General features: G+C 39.9%; 1 protein-coding gene across 1 annotated transcript in view; it reads left to right on the top strand.

Moving 5' to 3' along the window:
• COL4A5 (collagen, type IV, alpha 5) overlaps positions 1 to 20,879 on the top strand; it is a 57,939-nt gene extending 37,060 nt beyond the window's left edge. Inside the window, exons 33-52 of the mRNA XM_010088158.1 lie at positions 898 to 996; positions 2,128 to 2,217; positions 2,934 to 3,073; positions 3,932 to 4,058; positions 5,317 to 5,397; positions 5,957 to 6,055; positions 6,613 to 6,663; positions 7,502 to 7,687; positions 10,559 to 10,567; positions 12,826 to 12,834; positions 14,233 to 14,366; positions 14,773 to 14,845; positions 14,994 to 15,065; positions 15,502 to 15,630; positions 15,730 to 15,828; positions 17,121 to 17,333; positions 17,675 to 17,852; positions 18,417 to 18,531; positions 18,857 to 19,029; positions 20,093 to 20,879. Of these exons, the coding sequence (XP_010086460.1) occupies positions 898 to 996; positions 2,128 to 2,217; positions 2,934 to 3,073; positions 3,932 to 4,058; positions 5,317 to 5,397; positions 5,957 to 6,055; positions 6,613 to 6,663; positions 7,502 to 7,687; positions 10,559 to 10,567; positions 12,826 to 12,834; positions 14,233 to 14,366; positions 14,773 to 14,845; positions 14,994 to 15,065; positions 15,502 to 15,630; positions 15,730 to 15,828; positions 17,121 to 17,333; positions 17,675 to 17,852; positions 18,417 to 18,531; positions 18,857 to 19,029; positions 20,093 to 20,174 (2,159 nt within the window). The 3' untranslated portion in view covers positions 20,175 to 20,879. The remainder of the gene's footprint in view (positions 1 to 897; positions 997 to 2,127; positions 2,218 to 2,933; positions 3,074 to 3,931; positions 4,059 to 5,316; positions 5,398 to 5,956; positions 6,056 to 6,612; positions 6,664 to 7,501; positions 7,688 to 10,558; positions 10,568 to 12,825; positions 12,835 to 14,232; positions 14,367 to 14,772; positions 14,846 to 14,993; positions 15,066 to 15,501; positions 15,631 to 15,729; positions 15,829 to 17,120; positions 17,334 to 17,674; positions 17,853 to 18,416; positions 18,532 to 18,856; positions 19,030 to 20,092) is intronic.
• The last annotated feature ends 5,043 nt before the right edge of the window (positions 20,880 to 25,922 follow it).

The raw sequence follows: 25,922 nt of genomic DNA, 5'->3' as shown, positions 1-25,922 counted from the left end.
AGGCTGTTGGGCCTTTTCCTTGTAGGATGGAATTGCATAGGTCATCTGCTCATGCATCACCTTGGGATTCTCCCTTTGGGTATCTCTGCAAGGTTACCCTCCCCTGAGATAAATGTCATCTCTCTGTGTGTTTCTACTTGGAAAGCTGGCAGCCTGGAAGGTTTTCTCGGTTAACTCAAGTCTATTTTGTCTCCCGCTTGCTTCTCTCTCCTCCCCTGCAAGGGTTCTGATGTCTCCTTTGGACTCTTCTCAAGACTAAATTAGAGTAAAAATATTCTACCCTAGAGAGAACCAGAAGGCCTTTCTCTAATGTTGGCCCAGCTGTTATTGTGCTAATTTATCTATTGTATTAATTTCTGTGAAGCCTAGGTAGGATCCTAAGATACCTACCTTTTTTTCCCCTCTGTTAAGTAAGAGCTGTAGAGGGCAGATTTAACTATGCCTGCAGGGCAGCACAAACTTATTGTATGTGGTGATAACCACGTAGAATTTGTAAAAATCTGCTAAAATACCTGCATTACTTTTTATAATATATCAGTCCCAAAGTGCTTCTGGTGTATCAATGTAATTAAACATGTATATAAATAAACTGGATGGATATAGAGAGGTTCTCATCTGAAAAGACAGTCCCTTCTGAATGAAGTATGTTGGCGTTAGTCATAAAGTTACTTTTTCCTCTACTTATATTGTTCCTGTTCTGGAGTAATTTTAAACTTTTCAGAAGCAATATTTTGTGTTCTGTGATACTTCTTTTTGCTAAAGTAGGGGGAATTATGTTTCCTGAAGAAAAATCCCTATTTGGATTTTTATTCACCTATAGCTACATCTGACCTCTTAAGGTAAAAGAAAACATACAGTAGCAGTAGTAATACTAAAATGTGTCTTATTTCCTTTGAGGTATTCCTGGTTTATCAGGACAGAAAGGTTATCAAGGTCTCCCAGGTGACCCAGGCCCACCAGGACTTACTGGCCCACCAGGTGTGCCAGGATTGCCAGGTAGGTCAACAAAGCCTCAGATGGACAGTTTTGATGTGTAAAAAATTTGCATGAGTTTTTATCACATGGGATTGGGATGTTAATCCAGGTATATCTAAGCAAAGCTGCAGGATAGTTTTGGGATATTTAAAATCATTGTCCAAACAGCATGCTTTGAGCTCTTTCCTTCTGACAGACCCAAAAGCAGTTTTTAGGTGGTCCCACAGAAGATTAGGATAGCTTTTAGGGTAGGGTGACTGCAAAAGTGCTTGCTGCTTAGGCAACCAAGATGACTGCAGGATCTGTAAACAGGACTTGCCTCTTTCATATGTCTGTTTTTTATAATGTTAGTCATTATAGTCGTACTTTGCAAAAGGCCCAATGACTGTATTGCAAAGGCTGTCTGGATGTCACATCTTTGCTTTTAAGGATTGCAAGGATCAAGGAAATGAATTCTGGTTTGCACTGCTTCTTCCTACAGCTATAACAACTTATCTGAAATATTGAATCTTTTCTCACTATGTCTAATGTAGGTCTTGCTCTAAGTATCATGTTGGGCTTGGGAATTTTTTTGACCAAACTAGTCTGAGCATCGTAGGCCATTCACATCTTTGCTTTTAAGGATTGCAAGGATCAAGGAAATGAATTCTGGTTTGCACTGCTTTTTCCTACAGCTATAACAACTTATCTGAAATATTGAATCTTTTCTCACTATGTCTAATGTAGGTCTTGCTCTAAGTATCTTGTTGGGCTTGGAATTTTTTGACCAAACTAGTCTGAGCATTGTAGGCCATGTTTAATTCCGTAACAGAAGCTACTGAGTACCTATTGCAGATGATAAAGAGATAATGTGTTCGTTCTGCAGATCAACTCATGAGAGACCAAGTCACGCTAGTACTAAATTGTTTCAGATGGTTACTAAGTCATGGCCTGAGATTTGATCCATTTCATTACACTAATCTTCAGAACAAAGAAGATCAAATCTTGGCTCAAAACAAATGGAAGATGTTTAATATTTCACTAGAAATGGGTGTGAAAAAAGCATGTGGGAGCAGTATGAGGTCTAAAGCAACTCCAAATCCATTGCCTTTATAATTAGAAGACAAGCTTTTAATTATTGCCATTAATTAACTAAAACCACAACTTTCCTAGGCATCAAGGGAGACACAGGGCTTCCTGGGCAGCCAGGACCAACAGGACCTCCAGGGTTAAAAGGTGCCATGGGAGAGATGGGCCTTCCAGGTTAGTTTCTGTGCTTGTATTTTGCTTCATTTTGACCAATGTTTTCCTTTTATATAGTATAAAGCTGAACATGCTTGTGTGCAGTATCTAATAATATATATAAATGGAAATGCAGATGAGGAATACATGAAGCCCTACATACGTATTTATTGAAATATTACATAAGAAATTGGAAATACCCATTAAAACAAAATACAAACAGCAAATATGTTGAAAATACATATTATTTTAAAGTGCTAACAGATATAGAAGTAAAATGATCTACCTTTCATAACTTTCATGCTGTTCTGGTTTCTCAGATTCCACTCTCTGAAAGTTCAGAAAAAAAGGTGTAAACCCACCTATCAGAAGACAGACAGACAAAAGCAAAAGGGGAAGGAGAAAGTGAATTCCATTATTTAGAAAGATTGCTGAAACAAAAATTCCAGTTTCTGAGGATTCTAATATTAAATTGTGCCTAGATACTACAAAGAGATACTTGTGTAAATTAAGAATAAAAAAAGAAAACTTAGAAATGTCATGCAGAAATACTGTGAGGTATTTTAGATAATTGTTTTAGTTTGTTTTTTAAAAGTAAAAATACATTAGGTATTCAAAGCCAGCCAGTCAGTTTGCTAGTCCTTTCTAGTTCAGTTGCTGTAGTTTGAGTGATTTCTCTAACCAACTGCGGAAGTTTTATTTGTATTTATAAAGTTTGTATTTTGTCTTTTGGACAGGTCCCCCAGGGATTAAAGGCAGCCAAGGAATAGTAGGACGTCCAGGGCAGCCTGGGCCTGCAGGATTTCCTGGACTTAAAGGGGAGAAGGGTGACCCAGGTCTTCCAAGCATCGGTATTCCTGGTCTCCCTGGACCAAAGGTATACTTAAAAAACTCTTCAATAGAAAATTCCATGAGGAAATTAGATTCTGAGTTGATTTTTTTTTAACTAAATATATGTTATGTATAACTGTAAATAGGTATATAAATGTATTAAAAACAGGCAGGGTTGACTGTGGTTTATTCTTTTGAGGTGGGAGCAAATATTTCTAATTTTAAAGGTGAAAATATTTATATATGATTTTTATCTGGTTAAAAAAGAAGATTGTTTACCAGACCTTTTAGGTTGGGTTCAGTTAGTGGCCTGGTCTGCACTGTGACACCCACTGACAATTCAGTGGTTGGCAGGGATTTATGCAATTAATATTATTGTTCCCCTGTCTAATTATGTAGTTAATTCTAAAAAAAAAATATGCATTTAAGAATAAAATACTCAGGACCTGATATATTATTATTACTGCTGCTTCTTTTGAGTCTGTATAAAACATTTGCACTAACGTTTACCTGTATCATGCTTTCTGTCACACACACAGTTACAAAAAGACCTACAGAATATCTATCAGCCTTCACTGATACCTTACAATTGCAGCAATTAATTTAGCAAAGACATTGCATGATTAAAGCTCCACAGATGTCTTTTTTTCTTCTGTATTATCATTGGGTAAAAATCTGTTTCTTCTGAAAGAAGAGAGAACACTTTTTTCTCTAATGTAGACCCGTTCTGAGGAAAAGCTGTGACACTCTATGCAAAATTATAGGGGTAAACTTAAAATCTTTACAATTGCTGTTTCCAATTTATTTTCTGTGACCTTCTTGTGATGGTAAGACTGGGAACATACAAGAAGGGCTTACCCATCTTACAAAGACTCTGTTCTTATTTCTGCTTAATGTTTTCTAGGGTGATATTGGTTTGCCTGGATACCCAGGTGCTCCAGGCAGTAAAGGAATAGCAGGAAATCCTGGTTTGCCTGGATTTCCAGGCAGTCCAGGTGCAAAAGGAGAACCAGGCCTTCCTGGATTCCCAGGTAATTCTGAGCAGGGTTTTTTTATTTTCCCTTTTGCTCTCTTATATTGCTATGTACATCTAAACACAGTGGGTAATTGGTGGAGGGCTGCAGCTTCTTTCAAAGTTTCTAGCAATCTGCTGCTTCTAAGCTTCGTGCTGTTGGAATTATCACTGCAAGAGTGAGTGTGTGAATGCATCGCTTAAGAGTGCCTTCTGAAATCATTCACCTGCTCTGAGGGGAGCTCGCAGTTGTGTTAGCTAGTGCTCTCCACTCCCCACAGTACTCAGCCTCTCGCCTTCTCTGACCCGTGAAGTACCTGTGTTTGGTTCCATACTTTTCCTTCATGAATCAGTAAAAAAGTGTCATCAGGAAAACCAGGCTTTTAAAATAGCATTTATTGTCTAAAATATGGTCTAAAGAAAATTCTCTTTCTGAAACATAATGAAATTAGGTTTTGCACTCTTCTCTAAAAAATCTTAGTAGAAATGGTTCATGGGTATATGTCAGTTCTTTCATTCTCAATTTAAAGAAACAAGTTTTTTACCTATGCTGCATTTGCAGTAATAGAGGCTGTTCTACAAGCATGCTTGAGCTTTAGTGTAGGAAGCTAGGGAATTTATAACAGTGTAGTCATGGCAGCAGGTAGCTTAGAAAAGAATAAAACCTGGCCGTGAACCTGACAGTTTTTAACCTCTGCTTCATGTCATGCCTGAAAGACTGCGAACAGTCAAAACGATGTATTGAGACACTACCTTGATCAGGCTCAGATGCTGTTCAGAACAGACATACTGTGATGGATCAGTTGTTTTTCCTACCTCCCACTCAGTTCATGCTGTAGGGGTGAGAATGTGGTGTAAATTCTGAGACCATTTTTATTAAGAACCTTTTTCAGGAAAGGAGGATTGGGAAGGACTAGCCAGCCACAGTTCATAATGCTTTCACTTGTTGTCAAGCAGAAACACCTGTCTCTAAAATGGTAATTTCCTAGCAGACTGCCAGGCTCACAGTGTCTTTGGCCATGGGCACTCAACAATTAAGAAGACAGTCTTAAAAGTAGCAGTAAAACATAGCTGTGCTAGTATGTTTTGTCTCTGTACGTTCTTTGCTTTATAATTCATCTCCTTGATCAGCTCTAAATCTGCAAAATGAGCATAAATATAGCATCTTGATACAATTAGCTCATTTGTTACTCAGGCCGTCTCAGATTATAGCATTTCAACATTTGCTGAAAAGCCAGGTTTGTGTTTAATTTGATTGAAATGCCCGTACTTTACAGGAACGCCAGGAATTCCAGGACCAAAAGGTATTGAGGGGCCTCCAGGTAATCCTGGCCTGCCTGGACCACCCGGGCCAGTAGGTGAGCATGAACAGTGCAGCAAAGACCAGCTGCTTCTGTGAAAAACATGAAGCCACTTCCTATCATCTTATCTTGATAACTTCATGAAAATGCGTCTAAATGTGTGTGGATGCTCAGACACCATTGCACACCCTTAGTTCACTAAAATTAAACAGAAAATAAAGAAGTTTTAACTTTATCTTGATGACTTATATCTGTTGTCATAGTCATATCATTAGCTATTAAAACAAGAAGGTAACATAAATAAAGCTGGTAAATACTGAAACAGTCAAGTACTCCAGTGGTGTAACCCCTTTTTATAGGAACAAAATTCTAATTTATCCTAAAGAGAAGCATTATATTATTTTCAGCAAGCACTAACTGCTTAAAAGGTCACAGGCCTAAAAGCCTTTTCTAAATTGTCAAGGAGGAGAGAAAGAAAGGTTTTATTTTTAAGATTACACCCTTGTGAGTTTGTTATTACTTTGTCACACTTTCAGATTCAGATGGTGGAGGAGTTTGGGTTTTTTTTATTGCAGGTTAGGCATTGCTGTGCTAACGTGTTCTATCCCCCTTTTAGGTGACATTGGTCGTCCTGGTCCTCCTGGTCCTGCAGGGGAGAAGGGACAGCCTGGTCGAGATGGTATCCCTGGGCCAGCTGGTCAGAAGGGCGAGCCAGGTTAGGTATCCTTCCTGTTTGTTTTCCACTCTTTACTCTGTGTTGTGATGTCCTGCTTTCTCTATTCTGTTTTTCCTATAACTGCCCATATACCTTCTAAGCTGCTTCTGTGGTTCCGAGCTGCTGTATGGTTCACAAAGGGTGCTGTCAAGCTGCTAGTGAAGCACAGGACAAGAATTTGATTAACTCTTATATTTTTATTACCTAACTTCAACACCAGCCTATTCCTGTATTCCATGGTAGCTGTATTGCTTCAACTCAGTTACAGAATGGGTAAACAGTGTAATGTTTACCTTAAAGATAGAATCCCAACCAAAAATGCAAATGTATTAACTCCCAAAATCTGAAAGAGCATCTTGTGAATGGATGGAAATACTGAAGTTACAGATAACGTTTTGTAGCAAAACATTTAGCTTTGGTGTAGACTGAGTGAATGAGAATCCTGGTAATCTCAAGGAATCAAAGATTTAGATGAACTGCAATTTCATCATTCTCAGCCTTATATTTCTGTCCCTGGAGACCTGAAAGCTAAATGTTCATTATTAACTTCTTTTCAGGTCTACCAGGTTTTGGGCGCCCAGGACCTCCAGGACTCCCAGGATTGTCAGGTAAAGTTTCTCTGTTGTTCTTTGTTAAAAAGGTTGAATGTAAAATATATCTATACACCAAAAGAAGGGCATGTTGTATGTTCTGCAATAAATGAATGCCATAGCAACAACTAAAATAATATGGGGTGGGGTTTTTTTGCTCAGCAGGCAGTTTTCAATTAACCAAGGTAACCAAGACACTCATTACTGACTACTGAATTTTGTAAATTAACAATTATGGAGACAGAATAAATCCACACAAGGTAATAGTCTACTACGTTGTGTGGAACTTTGCTGATTTGTCTCAGTAAAAAAAGCATCCATATGGCAGATGAGAAATGAAGCTGTTTTGAAAATATAGTTGCTTTCTATTTCTTCAAAAGCAACTTCACAACCTAAGTTATATTATTTTCCAGTAGCACTAAAGCTCCAATTCCTCAAGCTTATTTGAAAATTTTGCAAATATGTCTTAACTTTCAGCAGTGACTTAAAAAAATGATGAAGCCTTAATATTGACAGATTTCTTCACAGGCCTGTAAAAGCACATGAAAGCATTGCTTGTAGGCTTACAAACTCAGAGGATGTTTATGAATTACAGCACCACTGAGTAGTAAAGTGAGACTTAGTAAGACCTTCTAACATGTCAGAAGCTCTAACACTTTCTCCTGCAAGAATTATTAGCCCTCTTTTCTGAATGTTAGACCAATTTTATACTGTCTCGCTTGTGCAAATGAGGTGAGTTCTAGCCAGACCTGCACCTTCTACAAGAGAGAGAAAGGGCTCTGCAAATTGACAATTGGACCTTTTGTGCATATCAGTTTGTGACAGGATTCATAAATGTGACTGCTTGGTTTTACAGGGCAAAAAGGAGAACTGGGGTTACCTGGCCCACCGGGGCCCCCTGGGCTTCCAGGTCTGAAGGGAGAACCAGGTTTCCAGGGATTCCCTGGTCTACAGGGTCCACCAGGTCCACCAGGATTACCAGGGCCACCTCTGGAAGGTCCTAAAGGTAGCCCTGGCCCCCCAGGTGTTCCAGGAAGGCCAGGTAAGAGCATGATCCATACCTCTCAACATCTGCCAGTATTTTCATATTTTGCTGGTAGGTTATCAGCCTTTAAACTTTCTCAGTTTATTTGGATGGATAAGTTCAGGCCTCATGGCGTAGGCTTTAATGTTTGTGGGCAACCAGAGGATTTTGTTGCCAAAAGTGACAGTATCTAAAAATAAAACAGCCTCAGTTTCTATTAGTTTCTGATACCTAGCAGCAAAAATCCAATGCGTTTAATAAACGGGAGATTCTCCGCATGCTGTCACAGTAATCATCTCACGAGCACGATACCGACTTTTGAACATCTGATACCTTTGCAGTATTCTCACGTGATCAGCAAATATCATCGCGCACAAAAAACCAAAAGTAACAAACCCCATCACTTTAAGAATCATGAAAATCAAATTCACGCTAGTATCACAGCATGATCAAATTGGATAGCTGCCTCTTCATCTTCGTGTCATGTAACATAAGTCATTGCTCCATTGTGTCACATGGCTCCCATGGACTCAGTGCACCATCATGCCGTGTTCATCTTTCCATTCCATGTTTGCATCTTGTTCCTGCACCAACTAATTCTGGGAATGAAAAAACCACTGAGTTAACATTGCTGAGCAACTCCCTGGCATGTAGTAGAATTTGATTTTTATTTTCTATCGTAGAATGTTTATTTACATTTAGATACTGCTCTTGAAAAATGTAACTTTAATGAACCTGTCACAGCTCTGGCTCAAGCTTATTGCTGTATCTTGAGTCCAGAAGTACTTTGACACCAATAAGGCTCCTCTCACTTTACATGCTTGATATTCTCCTTAAAAGAAGCTACTTTCAAACCAAGCTACTGGTTGATTACAGGTTTTTTTCTTTGCATATTAATGGAGAAGTAATCTTTTTACTTATTGCCTTCAAACTCTGACCTCAGATTTTTCTGTTATTCAAAGATTTGTTTGGGGAAAGTTAGTTTTGAATCAGTACATTTGTAAAATAGCTGCTACATGCATATTGTTCATTTTTGGGTATCAAGAGAGAGTTTATTTTTGCAGTACACACTTGGAAAGATTTTAAGATCAGCTTTTTCCTCATTCTTGCTTCTGATACAGGAGGAGGCAATCCCACTGAAAAAATATTTTTAGAATGGAATTTTATCAAAATATTTTCACTAGAACTGGAGTTGAGTAATATTTGATTATTCTCAATGGCAGTAGGAGCTTTTCTTTTGCACAGAGTAGTCTATGAACTCATCTATCCTAACTGTGCATTTAAAAAATGAGTTGTCATAAAAAATATTTCAATTTATAACACCTTAAAACTGGGGTGCTGTTTGCTAGTATAACGAGGTTTTCTTTTAGTCCTAGTAAAAATACTTGAATTGTGTTTTATCCTAAACCTGCCTTTTACATGACCGGTGTGGAACAACCCAGTGGGTTAATAATTCACAGCCAGTCACAATTCCTTCCTGGTTGCCTGTTTGGATAGTGGAAGGAGTGCATGCCTTCCCCTTTTCTCCTGAAAGCTTACTCTCTGCTGTGCCTCAGGGGCTCTAACCAGTTAGTGGAGCATCCCTGCAGCAAGTTGGTAGTCCGAATTCGCTTTCCACTTTCTGTATGGCCTTGTCCTCTTCTGCCTGGTTGCTCAGTGGCAGGCAGGAGGATGGGACAAATAATCCGAGCTCTGCTCACTGTGGTTAGAGCTGCAGCTGGGGCAAGTGGGAGAAGGAGTGAAGGGATAAGAGATGGTGGGATGCTGGAGTTGGGCTTTGTAATTTAAGTCTGCCCAAATAAAGGCCTAAGACATTCTAGATGTCAGGATCTTCCAAAGATAATTTTTCTGTATGTAGAGTGGTACAGCAATTAAAATTTTGGCACAGGAAGCTGACTGGTCCCTAAGAGTATAGGCTTTCATTTTTAAAAATTCTTATACAGAGGATACCTCCGAACTCAAAAAAAAAAAAAAAAAAAAAAAAAGTAAACCAGCTAAGCAGCTCCTGATGTATCAAAAAACCTACTAACTGAGATTCTCTGCTCTGCTGTACCACAGGTGTTTTTATGAAGCTTCTCATTCTGTTTACATTTCTCTGTACAAATCAGGTGCTTACTGACTCTCATCAGCTGGGGAGGTGGGACTCATTTTGTGTGTTTTATGGGCATTGGCGAGGGAAAACAACCAGTGAGGTTCTGCTCAGCCATGTTCTCTCTCCCTGCCTCTTTCTCTGTTTGTCTGATTTCCATTTTTGTTGCATGCTATGTATAAAGTGAAGCATTTGTTTTGCTCAGTTATGCGTGAACTAATGTGGATAAACCAAACTATTATTGCAGTTCTGGTACAATCAGCACTCCAGCCTTTTGTTTCAAATGATAATACAGTCTATTGTTGGAACACTAATTTTGTAACTTTTCAACATAAGGCAGTTAGTCATAAAAGCAGCTGTGTGGCTGTCAAATTACCCCCTTTCTAGGGACGCAAATAAAACCAGAAGTTGTATGCATATGGTGTTTGTTGTTGACTTCTGAGTGTATTCTAAGATTAGTAAAAGTGGTGAAGTCAAACATGGTGTAGCTCTCTGTCTTCAGTTGAGCTGCCCCTGAAACAAATGTTGATAGATGGTGTTGGGACAGATTTATTAATCAATTATTAAATTAAGCCAATTTCCATGGCAACTCAACATTGCTGTTGCTCCACATGTCTATTTTCCTTGCTATGAATAATAATAGTTTGGTGGTTTGTATACTGTATGTAAAGGAATATTGAGCTAAATCTAAAAAGAAAGGTTTAGTTGAATATGTTAGCTTGTTGATATTTCTAACAATTTTGATGTTTTTCCCCCTGTCCTAATGATGACCTTGGTGAACTCTGACCCCCCACTCCCAGGTCCCTCAGGTTAGCCCCTTAACTCCAAAATAATAACTTTGCATGAAAATGAATGTATATACTTTTGTAGTGTCTAAATGTAGATACGCTGAGTCATTTTTCAGACATACCTTTCAATTTGTGGTAGAGAAAAGCTCAGAGTTGGCTTTCAGACTCTTCCTCCATGTTGCTGTAGGACTGACATTGGAAGACCATAGTCTTGCTCTCCCCGTGGTGGAAGATCACGTGGGTCCAGATTTGCAAGGCTTTTATAAAGTGTCCCCAGCTGTGGATCTTATTTTAGCATATTTATTCTCAGTGCAGTTGAAAAAAAATATATACTGTTTTTCATCTTTTTTTAAAAAAGCATATTGCACTGTCCTCCCATGTCTCTGCTGTATAATTGTGTTTTGCAGCTTGAGCAAATGTATTCATTTTTGTAACACCTGCTACTGTTGATTTTGGACACTCTCAAGTAACTTAAATAAATTAGATGCTGCTTTTATACCAACAGTGTCCACAGGAAAATTTATACACAGTAACAGTGATGCTTTACATTCCCAACTCAGAGCACTGTAAATTTCCAGTGCAGAGAAATCCTTATTTCCATTGTTCTGCTTCACCAGCATGTTTAGAGGAAATGAGGAAAGCTCTTCCTTTAACGTGTCTTTTATGAAAATGAAGCATACAACCCTCCCCTCCATAACGCTAGGGCAGTGGAACAGGATTGGTAAGAACATGGTCATTTTCACAAGTTTATAGGAATTTTAGCATGTCAGCACGTAGTACAAGCCAGCTCTTGGGAAGATTTTTAACATCTGTGTCTAGATTGAAAATGACTCGGTATATCTCAATAATAATGATGGTTTTAGGTTTTGCTCTGATGGCTTCAGGAAGCAAAGAACTGTCATCAAAATTTGATAAAGGAATACATTTTAGATTTAGTGTGCTGTCCTAAGCACTGTGAGGTAGCAAATGTTGTAGCCCCTGATGTCTGAATCCTAGCTTTATGCAGTCATGCAAAAAAATGAATGTGGCTTTACGTTTTAATTAAGCTGTGGTCACACAGGCAGTAACCACACTTCCAGAGAGGGCTGCCATGATGGGTATGCTGAGAGGAACTTACCAATCAATGGCTTCATGTTTTGTTCCATCTTGTGACTGTGCCCAGCCAGAATTCAAAAATCAACGTGTATAGGAATGATTTATAAATCATAGCAAAACCTAGCTAACAGTGAAATATAGTTTATAAGTACTTAACAATGAAATGTTTGTGTCGTTATTTTTAACTGTATTACAGTTAGTATTTAAAATAATTTACCAAATATGTAAGAAATAGTGCATTGAGGTAAACCTGATGTGTACTTATCATAGCTTTTATCTGCAAATTGCATGGTGATATATTGATATTTAAGTCATCTCACTGACATGAAAGATGCAAGTGGCACAGGAGCTAAAATATGTATTAATTCAGGAGCATGGGAGGGACAACCAGCTTACCTTTTGAAAGAGGACACTTAAATGATTTTTCTAAGGGTGTGTTACAATGTGCCATTCTCCATAACAGGTAAATTAGCATCTTGGGGTATTTTTACCAAGAAAAAATAATGACAGTATTAAAGACAACAATTCTACATGTGTACGTTCTGCTGTATTTTTGCTTATAGCATGTGCAGCCCTTTTGATCCATGTCAATCCTGCTTATCATTTTGAAGAGGGTATAAGCCTACTTTTCAGTCCTAGAGTTCACAGATAGTTGAGGCTCATACCTGATCAGTGGTGATAAGTCCTTCTGTTAATCGCACTTCCCCTCTGCCCAAAGCAGAATTTTGCTCAAGAGTAAGTTGTCACTTACAATTTACTTGCATATTTGCCAAGCTCCAGGCCCGGTGGTGTTAAATACTGTCAGTGAAATGGTTTCACAGTCCAAACCCCATTGTGAGTAGGACTAACCAGTCACAGGCTCAGCTGTAATGTTAAAGCAATAACACATTCTTTAGTAAAGCTTTAAGTTTGCTGTTAAATAAAAGTGTCAAATTAGTCTTAGTAGAGCCTAGTCACCAGAATAGCTTGTATCTGAAAATACATATCATTGTGTATTCATGTATGGTTTTATGCATGCATGTGGATTATATTGTAAATACAAAATATGCTGGTGAAATGGGTTGTTGTGTAGTGTATATGCTGTCATCTGTACTATTTCTAACTAGTAATCTTGTTTTGTACTGTGTGATGTCTGACCCTTCTAACATCGATCATTGGGCTTTGGTGAACTCTGATCCTTCCAGGTCCTCCAGGTTAGACTCTTAACTCAGTCAATTTATTTTACTGCGTTGCACTTGATGTAAGAGAAACGCATGCTTTCCTGTAATTCTGTGGTTATCTTTTTAAGGACTATGGTTACCCTGCAGATCATATGTCTTTGATTAGCATGCTTCAGATGGTAACCTATTATTATTTTGCATGTGTACAGTACTAGAGGAGTATAAAAGAGCAAAATGAACACAAAAAAATCCCTGCATGATGGGATGTTTTCTGTAGCTGAAACTGCCACAGGGTATGTGTGAAATCTGGTACGAAACTGCTGTTGATTTAAAGAGAAAAATTTTGGAAGGAATTCTGTACTCTGATTTGCATGCAGAAATACAGCTCACCAAATTTATCCACTGAATATAGATTATGAGGATGTCAAAGGAGATGTTAAATTATTTGAGGTTGCAGAAGAATTGAAAATCCAGCACACTGATGTCATTAGATTTGATGTACTACAGAGGAGAATGTCATAGCACTGTCCTGCAAAGAGATCCTTTTGTTAATCCAGTTATGAGATCTAATTTGTAAAATATTATTAGCTGTTGCTGCTGTTGCTTACAGTTTGTTTTGCGACAAATATCAGGTACCTTCTATATAGATGGTGTCAGAAAGGTGGGGGGTCTCATCTCTCAGTTTTCGAGATACCTAAGTATCTGGAGAACCAGTACCTAAATCCACTGCTTTGCTTTGGATTAACGTGGCTGGAGCAAAGGGAAAATACCTAAAGACCAGCCCAGTTCCTCTATTGGGTTTACACAGTGTAATTCTACTAAAGACAGACAAATCAGTTGGAGGGAGAGTCTTTCAACATAAGACAGTCTCTGCAACTCAGATTAGTACTTAGGGAAGGCAGAATGATGGGCGTCCTGCTGCCCAGCGGTCAGTGGACAGTATATACAGGGCTCCTCAAAAGATATGTAAAAGTCTAACAGCAAAAAAGCAGCAATATTTTACATTGTCGAGACTGGCTTTCAAAAGGAATTCAGTCTGTTAAGTTAAGCACTTAAGAGATGGCGAATGTAAGGCAGGTCAGCAAAGGAGATATTTGTACCATCTAATTTTGGGTTTCTTGGCTCCTACTAAAGGCACCGGTCTGGTCCCTGGTAAGCTTCTAATGCAGGTGAGTTGCACTGCCTTCTGGAAAGACCTGCTTCTCTTTATCAGCTAGATAAGGAGCCTTGGTTCCTGATTTGGGTAGTGCAAATAATCCCTCTAGTTGTTCTCCTTTTAGTTTATCCTGAATTCAGCACTGAAATAGAGCTGGGAAGTCAAGCCAAAATATCTTTTTTTTTTTTTTTTTTTTTTTTTAATGCTGAAGGCACAAACCTGGGGAGAATGGTAGATATGTACTGATATATGCATATTTGTTCTGCGATGTTAAGGTCCACCAGGCCCAGAAGGTCCACGAGGGCCACCAGGCAATGGAGGACTTAAAGGGGAAAAAGGGAACCCGGGTCCACCTGGCCCCCCTGGCCTGCCTGGTCAAAAGGGAGATCAAGGACAACCCGGACGCCAGGTAGGACAAGAAATGGAGTCTTCCCCTAGTTTATTTTTAAATGCAATAAAAATTGAATATATTAAGTGAAATATGTAGTTTATCATCATAAAAATATAAGCCAAAATATGGTAGCTAATATCCTGTCTTAGGAGGAGGGTCTTTCCCTTAGTTATCCCCCCCAGTATCTGGGCAGGATGTCCCCATTATATTCCCATGCAAACTGGAGCTGTCAATGCACACTTCACGTTGCAGCATTCTCTGCAGCACCCAGTGCAGCGAGCAGCATGCACAGCCTCAGCCCTTCAAAGCACTAGTTCACTAGTTCACAGACCCAAAGTGTGTTTATTTGTCCCCCAGACCCCTTTTCTACCTGTTTTTCTGAAACCGCTGAGATGAGTGAATAACGTGAAGCTGTTCTGTTCAGGGGGATCCTGGTCGTCCAGGTCTGAATGGAATGAAGGGCGACCCTGGGGTTCCAGGCGTTCCAGGATTCCCAGGTATTTAACTGGCATTTCAAATTAAAACCTCCGGACACAGTAACAGCCCTTCAGGCAGAAAAGCAGCCTGATTTTGGCCATTCCCACAGCAGATTTTGTAAGACAGCATGGTCTTTCACTGTGTAACTGTGCGAATTTGATGTTTCAGGTATGAAGGGTCCCACTGGACCTGCAGGACCCGCTGGCCTCACAGGCAGTCAAGGACTGCCAGGCCCACCAGGTAGGAGTCCTGGGTAACATTGTCACTTCTGCTCCCTCCCAGTAGACTTTGGTACACAGATGTAGGACTGAGTCGGTCTCAGCCAGCAATGAAAGCAGTTAAGTGAGCAACAGCTTAGACACAATTCTAGGCTATGCTTTTTAGCACTACAAGTACTCTACCATATTTTAATTTTATTTATATATTATCATTTTATTTCTATGTTATCATTTTACAAGTAATCTACCATATTTTATATTCTGTACCCAGTCTACCTAGATCAACCCCTGCAAGAACTGTCCTTTGCAGGGGGAGGTCACCCTTTTTTGCCTTATATATACACTTATTTGCATTGGTAGAGCTCTTGGCTTCTGACTTTGCAATAAAGAAAAACAGGAACTGTTTTTAATGTTCTTTCCCACTTTGGTTTATCTAATACTAAGCTGCTTTCTCTCAGGTCCACCGGGTTTGCCAGGTACCATCGGACGAAGCATTGTTGTCAAAGGTGACCCTGGTCCCCCGGGTCCTCCAGGACAGCCTGGGTCGAAAGGGCCACCTGGATTGCCAGGGCCACAGGGATTGCCAGGTATCATGAAGAAACAACACATGAGTCACAGACAATTTGTAGATTTCTGCAGTGAGATTTCACAAGCTTTTATTTCACTTATGCATTTGTCGGTTCTAGGTCCAATTGGTCTTCCTGGTGACCCAGGACAAGATGGACTACCTGGTTTTGATGGTCCAGCAGGACGTAAAGGAGAGAGAGGTCTTCCAGGCCAACCAGGTATGGTGTTTATTCTATGAGGACACAGTGGAAAAAGAGATGCTCCCTTTATGAGTGCGGGCTAATACTGGGAAGTGAGATTTTTACCTCATGGGAGTAACAATAAAATAATAATTTTAGGATTTTCTTAATGCAAAAATATTACAAGCAGCTGAATGTACTTTGGTTTGGAATATTCTTGGAACCGACACGTTGCCAGTCATTGCTGAATAATATTGTACAGTGCTTGATCCCAAGCATAATGGCATCTCCTTTGCAGCACAGATGATGCACAGGAGATAGTGAAGATAGTAAGAAACAGAAGAAAGAGATTAGTCAAATAATTTTAATATTGCATGGAAATCATGAATGGGGAAAAACAGACTTCATAAGGAGAGAATTTCACCCAAGACCGAGATCAGGCTACCATGCAGCTATTGCTTAGAATTACTGATTTATTATTTGAGAAAAGAAGTCCAACTAGGCACTGGGACAGTTTTCTAAAGATGATACATAGTAAGTAGCTATATATTGCAACTTTTGAGAAAATAAACAGTTAGTACAAAAATCCATAATGCCTTTTTTTCCTTATTATCTGAAAAGCTCTATGCTCTGTGAAATCTTTAATGACAAAATGTAAATAATAATGACTGTGGAATAACATAGTCTAAATATTTGTAGTTACATTTCCTGATGTTTTTGCAGTTCAAGAATGAGTGCCTTTTCTGACACCTTTCTCAATCATATGACTCTTGCTCTCATTCAAGGTTGTTCTAGCCTGTTTCCACCTTTTGTAACCTAATCCAAAACTGACTGGAGCTTTTCTGCCCATTTTGGTGGGCTTTGGCTCAGGTGTTACATAGTATGCCCTAGAGCGAGACTTGCTTCTGCTTCTGGCTCTGACGTTTATTTTGTGATTTTGAGCAAGATGTTTCAACATTATCTTATTAAGCTGCATACACAGATTAATATGTTTTGGGATTGGGAAGCTGATTTGGACTCATTTCAGTGGCTGTCATGTTCACTGCAGTTGTTATCTTAGTGCCTCACAGCTCTTAACATATTTAACTTCACGACACCCCTACACCCCAGGGAAGCTGCACTATTATAACCAGCTATGACAGCCTCGGTGATTTAACCAAGCTTACAGGAAAAAATAATTTGAGGAAGATATTGTTAGCAGATACCACGTCCCCCAACTCGCAATCACCTCAATCACAAGGCCACACCACCCTTCAGAGCTCCATTAGTCCTAAAAGAGCAAGAAATGGTCTTAATAAACACTGTGTGGTGTGTTTCTCTCACATGAACAGGTTCACGAGGAATACAGGGACCTCCTGGTCCTGATGGCTTACAAGGCCCACCCGGTCCTCCTGGAACAGCTTCTGTTGCTCACGGATTCCTTATAACTCGGCACAGCCAGACCAGGGACACACCACTATGTCCACAAGGAACATCAAGAATATATGATGGATTCTCTCTTCTGTACGTGCAAGGAAATGAGAGAGCACATGGCCAGGATTTGGGTGAGATATTTTGTATGCTTTCTCTTTGAGGGGAAAGAGGTTGTAGCTGCTTCTTCAAATGCTCTGGTTCTTTGAAGATATGAGAGTCTTAGAGATTTCTTAGGTGAGGATGGGGATTGCATACCAAGATCCCTCCAGAGGCTGTACATTTTAATTCAGGATGAAAGAATGTAAACCAGACCCGAGAAGTTAAGTTTTTCCCACATGTGACAATTTGATAGCACATGCTGTGCGCTCACAGGTGGAGAGGAGGAATACAGAGTTACTGTTCTCAAAGAATTGCTATAAAAAGCAATGAAGTGAAAACTTTGCTGTCACATTTTATGTATCTTACTCTGTAGGTACTGCTGGGAGCTGTCTTAGACGTTTCAGCACCATGCCCTTCATGTTCTGCAACATCAACAATGTTTGTAATTTTGCATCAAGGAATGACTATTCCTACTGGCTATCAACTCCAGAGCCGATGCCGATGAGCATGGAGCCGCTGACTGGGCAAAGCATCCAGCCATTCATTAGCCGGTGAGACAAAGCAGGCCATCAGGTCTCTTTTTTTAATATCTCAATAAATAGCACATGTATTTCCAATGTGCAGGTTGGATATTAGGAGATGAATCTGTCATGTTTTGCTCTGAGAAAGAGTAGGGAAATAGCTTGTTTTAAAGTATTCATTGTCTTACCCACTGTCCACATGCAGCAGTGATAACGAGAGGCTGAAAGGCTGCAAGAACTCTCCATGACTGAGGAAGTCATGTAGTCAGCAGCGCAAGATCGCCATGTCCAGGAAAGAGCATATGAGAGTCAGTAGCTCAGATTATGAAATTCACTTGGGGACTTCGAACTTCTGGTTTCTCTCTCAGGAACTGCTTCGGTATTTTACCCAATGTTGGTTAGTGGAAATACAGGCAGATTTTGCACTCCAAAATACTGTCTTCTTGCAGTTACAAAATATGTGAGAAGTCTAGATTAATAGGACAGCCTCTCACAGGCCAGTTTTCCTCCTTTTCTCTGTGTAAGAATTCTTAATAAAACATACTCCCTTTATCTGTTAATATCATGTTTCTCTGCTCCTTTCCCTGTGTCCAGCTGTGTTGTGTGTGAAGCTCCTGCCATGGTGATAGCTGTGCACAGTCAGACCATCCAGATTCCTTCGTGTCCTCAAGGCTGGGACTCCCTTTGGATCGGTTACTCTTTCATGATGGTAAGAACTGCCTCCTACGGCAGAAGCGGGTAGTAGCCAATTGTGTCCTCAACTAGCTGCTTCAGGACTTTGTTACAAACTATAATGGTTGTCATTCAAAAGCCTTTACCCTCAACTACTAACTGCAGTAGCAGCCAACATTAACAGTGATTTTCCAGTACACAGAGCCCCGTGTAACTAATACTTCTGGAGGTGTCTGACGTTGCATTATCTCAACTAAGAGTCAACAGGGGCTCTTTCAGTAGTTGAATGCTGTGCTATTTAATCTTTAGCACCTACTGTAAGATTCTTGTTTGTGTGTTTCTTTCCTCCACCCCTACACCAGCACACTAGTGCTGGAGCAGAGGGCTCTGGACAGGCCTTGGCATCACCGGGATCCTGTTTAGAAGAATTCCGCTCAGCTCCGTTTATTGAATGCCACGGTCGTGGCACCTGTAATTACTACGCCAATTCATATAGTTTCTGGCTGGCAACTGTAGAGGTGTCAGAAATGTTCAGGTAAGAAAACCTGTTTCTTGTATATTGCTTTATTCCAGAATGAAAGCTTTAGAAACTGAATTTATTCCGAAGATCAAAAGAGATTTGTTTACAGGGGTATAGGGAAATAATTTAGTTTGTTTTCCCCCTCGCAACCAGTTTTTCAAGTGTTTCCTTGGTAAGCCTTTAATATTATGTAAAAACTTGCTAGGGCACATTCTGTTTTGCAAGGAGTCAGATTCTTTTTGTGACGATTCTTATTCACATTCTCTGAAAGCAGTCCTACTGTAGTTACTGTATTTGGAGCCTAAAAGTTCAAGTTTGTTGGGTTTTTTTTTCTTGCCCGGCCCTTCAACAGAGTCAAATATTTGAAAAGGTAGTTCACAGACATGCAAGGGACAGGCATGAAGGGCAAGATCAACTCTACTTAAACCTTTTAAGGCAGGTGTTCATATAACCTGTTCTTAAATGTCTTGTGTGAAGGAGGTTTCGTACCCTGCATGGCAAGCATTTTTTCCAGTACTTTGCAGAACTAGGATGACATTTTGGTGGCTTCTCTGCAGTCAGCATTTCAGTTGGAGTCTCCCAGCTCCTTAACTCTTTTCCTTTCAACCTGGTTAGCAAAATCATTTTTTCTTTGAAAAATCATCTCCTTTCATAGAATACATTGCCAGTACTTGGTGGACTGATAAAAACTTCATAAATATTCCCCATGTCACCAAATTGAAAAATGTAGCTTTGTGGTACAGGGCTACAAACAAAGACCCCAGAAATACTGTCTCAAATGTTCAGAATTCACCTTCCACTCGGTTTGGTGTTTGTGCCACATCACATGCTAGGCTGAAGTCGCTGATTATTAGTGTACCTTGTGTGTACTCGGACCCTGGCCACAACTGGGCGTGTCACCTGGTGTTGAGGACACGCAGAAAGATCACTCTTAAGGAAAACTCTCAAATACAAGACTAATTCCCCACTTGTGTACTTCAATGTTATATTAAACTGTGAATTAAGTAGAACTTTAAAGGGACAGTTCTGTAAACAACAAAAAAGCTAACCTAACCTTACCTTTGTGTCTGTCAACCAGTAAACCTCAGTCAGAGACACTGAAAGCTGGAGACTTGAGGACGCGTATTAGTCGGTGTCAAGTTTGCATGAAGAAGACGTAATGTCTTGGAAAATGTTTTATAAAACAGTTGAAAATTCCTAAGATGCACTGTCTTCCAGCTGCAACAATGGTGCTACTGTGCAGAAAGAAAATAAAAAAAACAAATCCAAACTGTTTTAACCATGCAAATTCAAGTGTACCTCACTGGTGTGCCAAACTAAGGGTTGTTTGGTACACATTTGACAACAGGACTAAGATGAAAGAATTGACCTCTTGGAAACGGAAGAGAACACTTGAGGTTCACAAAGGATCAGAAGATGAAATTTTTCATTTCTCTCCCTGTACCAAAATGGCACCTTTTTGATCAACCAAGAGAACCACGATGCACTGAGTATGTTTAAAATAACAAGACTGCAGTTTTGAAAAACATTTTTCATGGTGCTACTAACCCTACTGTATCCCAGGTTTTTAATATGAAATTGTAAGCTTATTTCTCTTTGTAAGTAATGAAATGTGTATATTGTGTAAACACGTTTTTAGTTGAAACTTTCAGTCATTTAGAAACAAACCAGACTCTGATATAAAAATGCTTATGTCTAAAATTAAAACATACAGCAGTATTTTATTATGAAACTTGTGGTACAGAGAGACTTTACCCCTCTTACACCAACTTATTCATTTAGTATTTCATTTCCTTCCTCAGTTACCAACCTGATAACTTTGGGGAATGCACAATTATTCTGAAGTCATTTTGATCAGGGTTTTTTCAGTGTTGTACACCACGCTATCAGTGGCTTTATTTGTACTTAGAAATCCCAATCCACTTGAAAAGGGTTTTTTTAATATGAAAATATGTGAAATTATTAGCCATATTCTATATCCTTCTTTTCTGAATAAAAGTCACATTCACGTTTTAGTAATCAATTTGGTTTAACAAAACCTGTTCCATGGGAATATCCAGTTACCAAAGCATTTAAGGTTATACTCACGAACCCTCTACTCGGAAGTGGTGTCATGCATTTTATCCAAAATAGTGTACACACTAAGAAATCTTCTGAATAAAGTAAAGCATAAGCTGGTGGAAAATGATCTTTTTCTATTTACAAATTAATCTTTTAATCTTATGTGAATTTATACACATCCACAATGTACTTACAATATACAGCAACCTGTGTATGTAGAGTTCACATAATGCCTTGAACGATGGTGCATGCAGCCTTCCTGATGTCATTTTGTAAGACTCCCACTGTGTATGTGTTAGAGTGTCACTACTTGTGCAATAGCTGAAAAGTGATCACTGTGTATGCATGACTGTTCAGCTCCTAAGGTCAGTGCTGTTTCATTTACCCTCATGTATGAGCAGAGCTCCCTGACAAAGCAAGACTATTTTTCAAGCGATGATACTTTAATATTTTCATTGTATATTGCCACCTCAACTATCAATACAACTTAACTTGTGAATTAACATACTGCTTTATACAGGTGAAGTGTATTTGTTTATTGACTACTGTTAAGTAATTTATCTGCTAATGGCTGTTCATTCTTACCTTGCAGTTATCATTGTAAACACGCAGCATCCGCAATCCCCTTGTTTTATGCACGTTTGACAAAAGACATAGGACTCTGGTGACTGACTAGGTGGCAGTGATTTATACAATGAAACTGGTGCTGATTTCAAAAGCTTTCAACGAAGTATGAAACTGAAGTTCTTTAGTTTAAAATGCAAAATATTAATAGCTTTGTTCTTTTTTTCAATTAGCTGCAGTTATATATGTTGGTAGAGAGTGGGCAATTCAGCAATGTGCATCCTTCAACTCATTTCATTTTGGTTTGCTGGTGCATATAGAAATAAACTGAACGTGCTGCTACCTCCAAGTCAAGAACTTGTTACCAAAGCTGAAATAAAACAGTAAGTCTCTTCTTAAGCCCTTACCTTACTCCTGGCTCTTCAGAAGCCTAAAATTAACACAGCAGCTTATCCCTAGCCCCCCAGAAAAGCAGAAGAATGGATGCCAAGGTCAAGGGGCTCCCAAAGGAAAGGGCTTTCCCAGTCTTGTGCTCACCCACAAGAAGGGTTCATATACGGGGACTGGGGAAAGGGCAGAACATGTTTGTTCAAGTAGTACATAAACAGTGGCTCTCTCTAAGATTTGGGCTCCTCTTGCAGCATCTAAAACAAAGACAGGAGATACCATCCCACTCTAAGGTAGACAGCACCCAGAACAGCTGGTCCTGTGGCCACTTTGGGTACCAAACCTGGGAGATGACCACAGAAAATGAAAATATGTGAAGTAGCTTCTGCCAGTTCCATTCTCTGTTCTGTTCCTGCAGCTCTCACCCCGAGATGGAGAACAGTCCTGAACCTTAATCAGCTTCAGGCTGAGATTTCCAAATGGGCTTTTTATTAAGAGAAAAATTGTCTAGAGAGGAAGAAGCATCTTCTACATGAGACCTGCAGCAGAGAGGCAGGAGATGTTGGTTTCATTTCCACCACCCATACTAGCCTTAGAGCAGGTAAATCACTTGCCCGGTGTTGGATCGGAGTTACTGGTCCATAAAAGCAAGCATGGTTGTTATTTTCTCCTACTACTTCTTGGCTGCTTAGACTGTAAGCTCTTTGGGGCAGAGACATTGAGGGGGCTCACATGTTGGTTGAGACCTCTAGGTGCTATCCATCAGTATATAAATATTAAACTACAGGTAAAAGCTTGTGTTTGCTGATTTATTATTATTAAAAAAGTAAAAAAATGGTTTGAACATTAGAACCTTAAAATAGCCAGATCACGTCCAGGTTATGTTTGAAGACTCAGACCACTTCAGCTACAGCTAATGCTCTGGTTCCTGAAGCCTGATTTGTTTTTAACCAAAGCTTTTAGTCTCCAAACTAATCATGTAAAGTTAGTCTATTTTAGTTAATCTTGAGCAGGAACGTGGAAGATAATTGTAAATCGTATGGGTACAGGACACACACTTTAGCCACTCGAGGGCACCACATAGCTTCGAAAGGAGGCTGGGTCAGAAACATGACCGAGTTCCTGGAAGTGCTGCCTGGGTGCAGCAATGACCTTTAAAAAAAAGCTTACTACACGAGCGAGTGCCTTACCTTTCTTTGCTCACTGCCCAGTTCCTGAAAGCTTGCTGCAGATGGTATCTGTTAATTGCAACAGGGCTGATGAGTGAAAAAAATGTAACTTTCTAAAGGAATACTAGTTTGCAATTCCTAAAAACAGTAACCTTACACCTATCTTGGATTTACGCTGCTCTAGTATTAAAGAACAAAGTTCTGCTAACACCAGGCTTTTCAGTATCTTCCTTCGCTCTAGTAAGTCCTGTTACAATCCTTGACTAAAAGGAAAAAGCTTCCTGCAACCTCAAATTCATTTATAAGGTGGGATTGAAACTTCTGAAACAATTCTTAAGTCAAAGTACAGCCTGTAACCAAAGCAGGCACGCAGAGCAGCACAGCAACATTTCTACACAATGAACTGCTCCATGCACGCTTCGTGCAGTAGAAGCTCTTAAGCCTGCAGTGTTTTGCCCTGCATTGTAAAGGCCAGGCCCCTCTACAGGGAGGATTTCTGACAGCAGAGGGGGCAGAAGTGCCTATTTTGAAAAAGTGATAGATTGATTATCCAAGCAACAAATGCTCAAGTTCTAAAATGTTATCTTCTGCAGTTATTCTCTATATGCTTTGATTTTTGTAGTCAGTGTGCTGCCTGGACTCTACAGAAGTACCATCCTGGGGACACGGCTGAGGGAAGGGCGTTTTGGCAGATGTAGGACTACACTGCTGTGAGCAGCACTACCTGCCTTTAACAGGTCCTTCCAGAAAAGTTCTCCTTTAGACAACCCAGCACTGCTGCTAGACACAATGCTGCTGCTGCTACAGCTGCTTCCTCTAGAAACACAGGCTGAGAATTGCACCCGAGAGCAGAAGCAGGACACTATTGCTAATGGGAGGCAGGAGCAGTGATTAGCTCAGGGGAGTAGTAACTGCTCTACATTTAAAATGGAGGATAAGTATCTAGAACTATTTAAACAAAGATTATTAACTCAACCCCTTTGTAGCAGACAGGTGACCACTGCCTAGCAGCAGCCTCAGCTGGCAGCGAGGTGAAGAGTAATTGGTTAGTAAAGCAATCGGCTGTCTTTAGTAAAGGTACTCGCTATAGCCCCTGGGTGGAGCACAGGACAGGGGCTGAGGCTGCTGTGCCGACAAGATCTCCTGACAGTCAAGTCTCCTATAACCACAACGCTACTAAAAAGTTTTAAGTTAACTCAGACGAAAACCAAAGAAACTGGGGTAGGGGTGTTTCTTCAACAAAAGAAGGGTGAAGGGGAAGAAGTTCTTACCTCCCAGATCTGTACAGCCAGCTCAGTTCTCCTGCTCTCCCCCAGACATGTCGCTTCACAACTCTTCATGGAAAAAATGAGGGGAGAAACTTCTCTCTATTTGAGGCAATGCTACTACTACAGCCAAAAGAGGATGCAGGGATGAAAAAACAAACGCAGTACAAACTGCATTGGTACCTGCTAACTCTGCAAAGGTCCTCCTTCTCTGCTGGGAACCTTTCCTTCACAGTTACTTGATTATTTACAGTAAGATGCGAGGTCCATTAGAAATTGTCAGTGGATTTCAAAACAAAGACTTTTAATGTGTATTCTAGTGACTGTCTTCAAATCCAGATAGGAAGGCTAACTTGCCTTCTGGTTTTAATTGAGGGCTTTCAGCATGCTTCAGAAGCAAGAGAGTTCTGTCACTGATTCACCCAAAGAGGTTTGAAAAATTAGTGTGAAACTATGTCCTCCATGCCCCCACCCCCCCAAAAAAAACCAACCCTGAAGCAGTCAGCCCATTGTAGATCCACGGAGACATCCCAGCAAAGGCCTCTTACAGCAGTTATTGGGAGACTGTTGCAACAGCCTTGACTGTGTTTGGATATTTTTCGCTGTTTGTTTACTGCTGGTAGGGCTGTTTCTGCACTGCAGGAGCAGCACTGTTTCCTTTTTCTTCCCAATACATGCGACATGCTGTAAAATGAGGCCCTGAGTAAGGGGGTGGTTTAATTTGAGGACAACCCCATTCTTAAGTGAATGTGACTTTCACAGGAGTTGTTTCAGTGCACTACTCTGAGTAACAGGGTAAGAATTACACCAGGTATCTTTAAAGGTGGAAGAGTCTAAGCCAAGACATTTCACAGCAATGACCCACATTTATGGAGATCAGATACGTTCACATCTAGGAATAAAAACTCTTTCCATACAGAATTATTGACCTATCCTTCACGTCAGTGAGGAACCTGAAAAGGCACTACGCTGTGTTTATATTTTCTAACATACGTGCAGTTGTTTTTACAAGGGGGTGCATTACCTGAAATTATGAGATTATACCTACATGGGTTTTGGTTTTACATACCAAGACCTTATTTAACACCTATCAAACCAAAGTATTACTACAAAACTTACATCAGCGAGCCACACTTGTTCCCTTTTGCACTAAAGACAAGAATCTGTTTGATACTACTCTGCTAAAAATTCCTTCCAGGACTAATACTTTTTGACCATACTCCAGCCACAGAAAGTTATGAACAAAAAATGGCCACACTCTTCTCCGTTTCAACCAGAAAAAGAAAGGATCAGGCACTGTTGGGTGTTTTTTTTTTTCATTCAGAAACCTAAGTTGTTTACCAGCACTACAAATCTACAACCAAGAACGCTTCTGGGCGTTGTGCTGTATGCTACCTTTTACCCTCAGTGGCAGAGACAATTGTACAGGCTGGGAATCCCTCCCCTGAAATATGCTGAAAGC

Source organism: Pterocles gutturalis, unplaced genomic scaffold (genome assembly GCF_000699245.1).
Source record: "Pterocles gutturalis isolate BGI_N339 unplaced genomic scaffold, ASM69924v1 scaffold2282, whole genome shotgun sequence".
In the NCBI taxonomy this organism is placed as follows: Eukaryota; Metazoa; Chordata; class Aves; order Pterocliformes; family Pteroclidae; genus Pterocles; species Pterocles gutturalis.
Note: the sequence above shows the minus strand (reverse complement) of the source record. Positions and strands in the feature narration are given on the sequence as shown.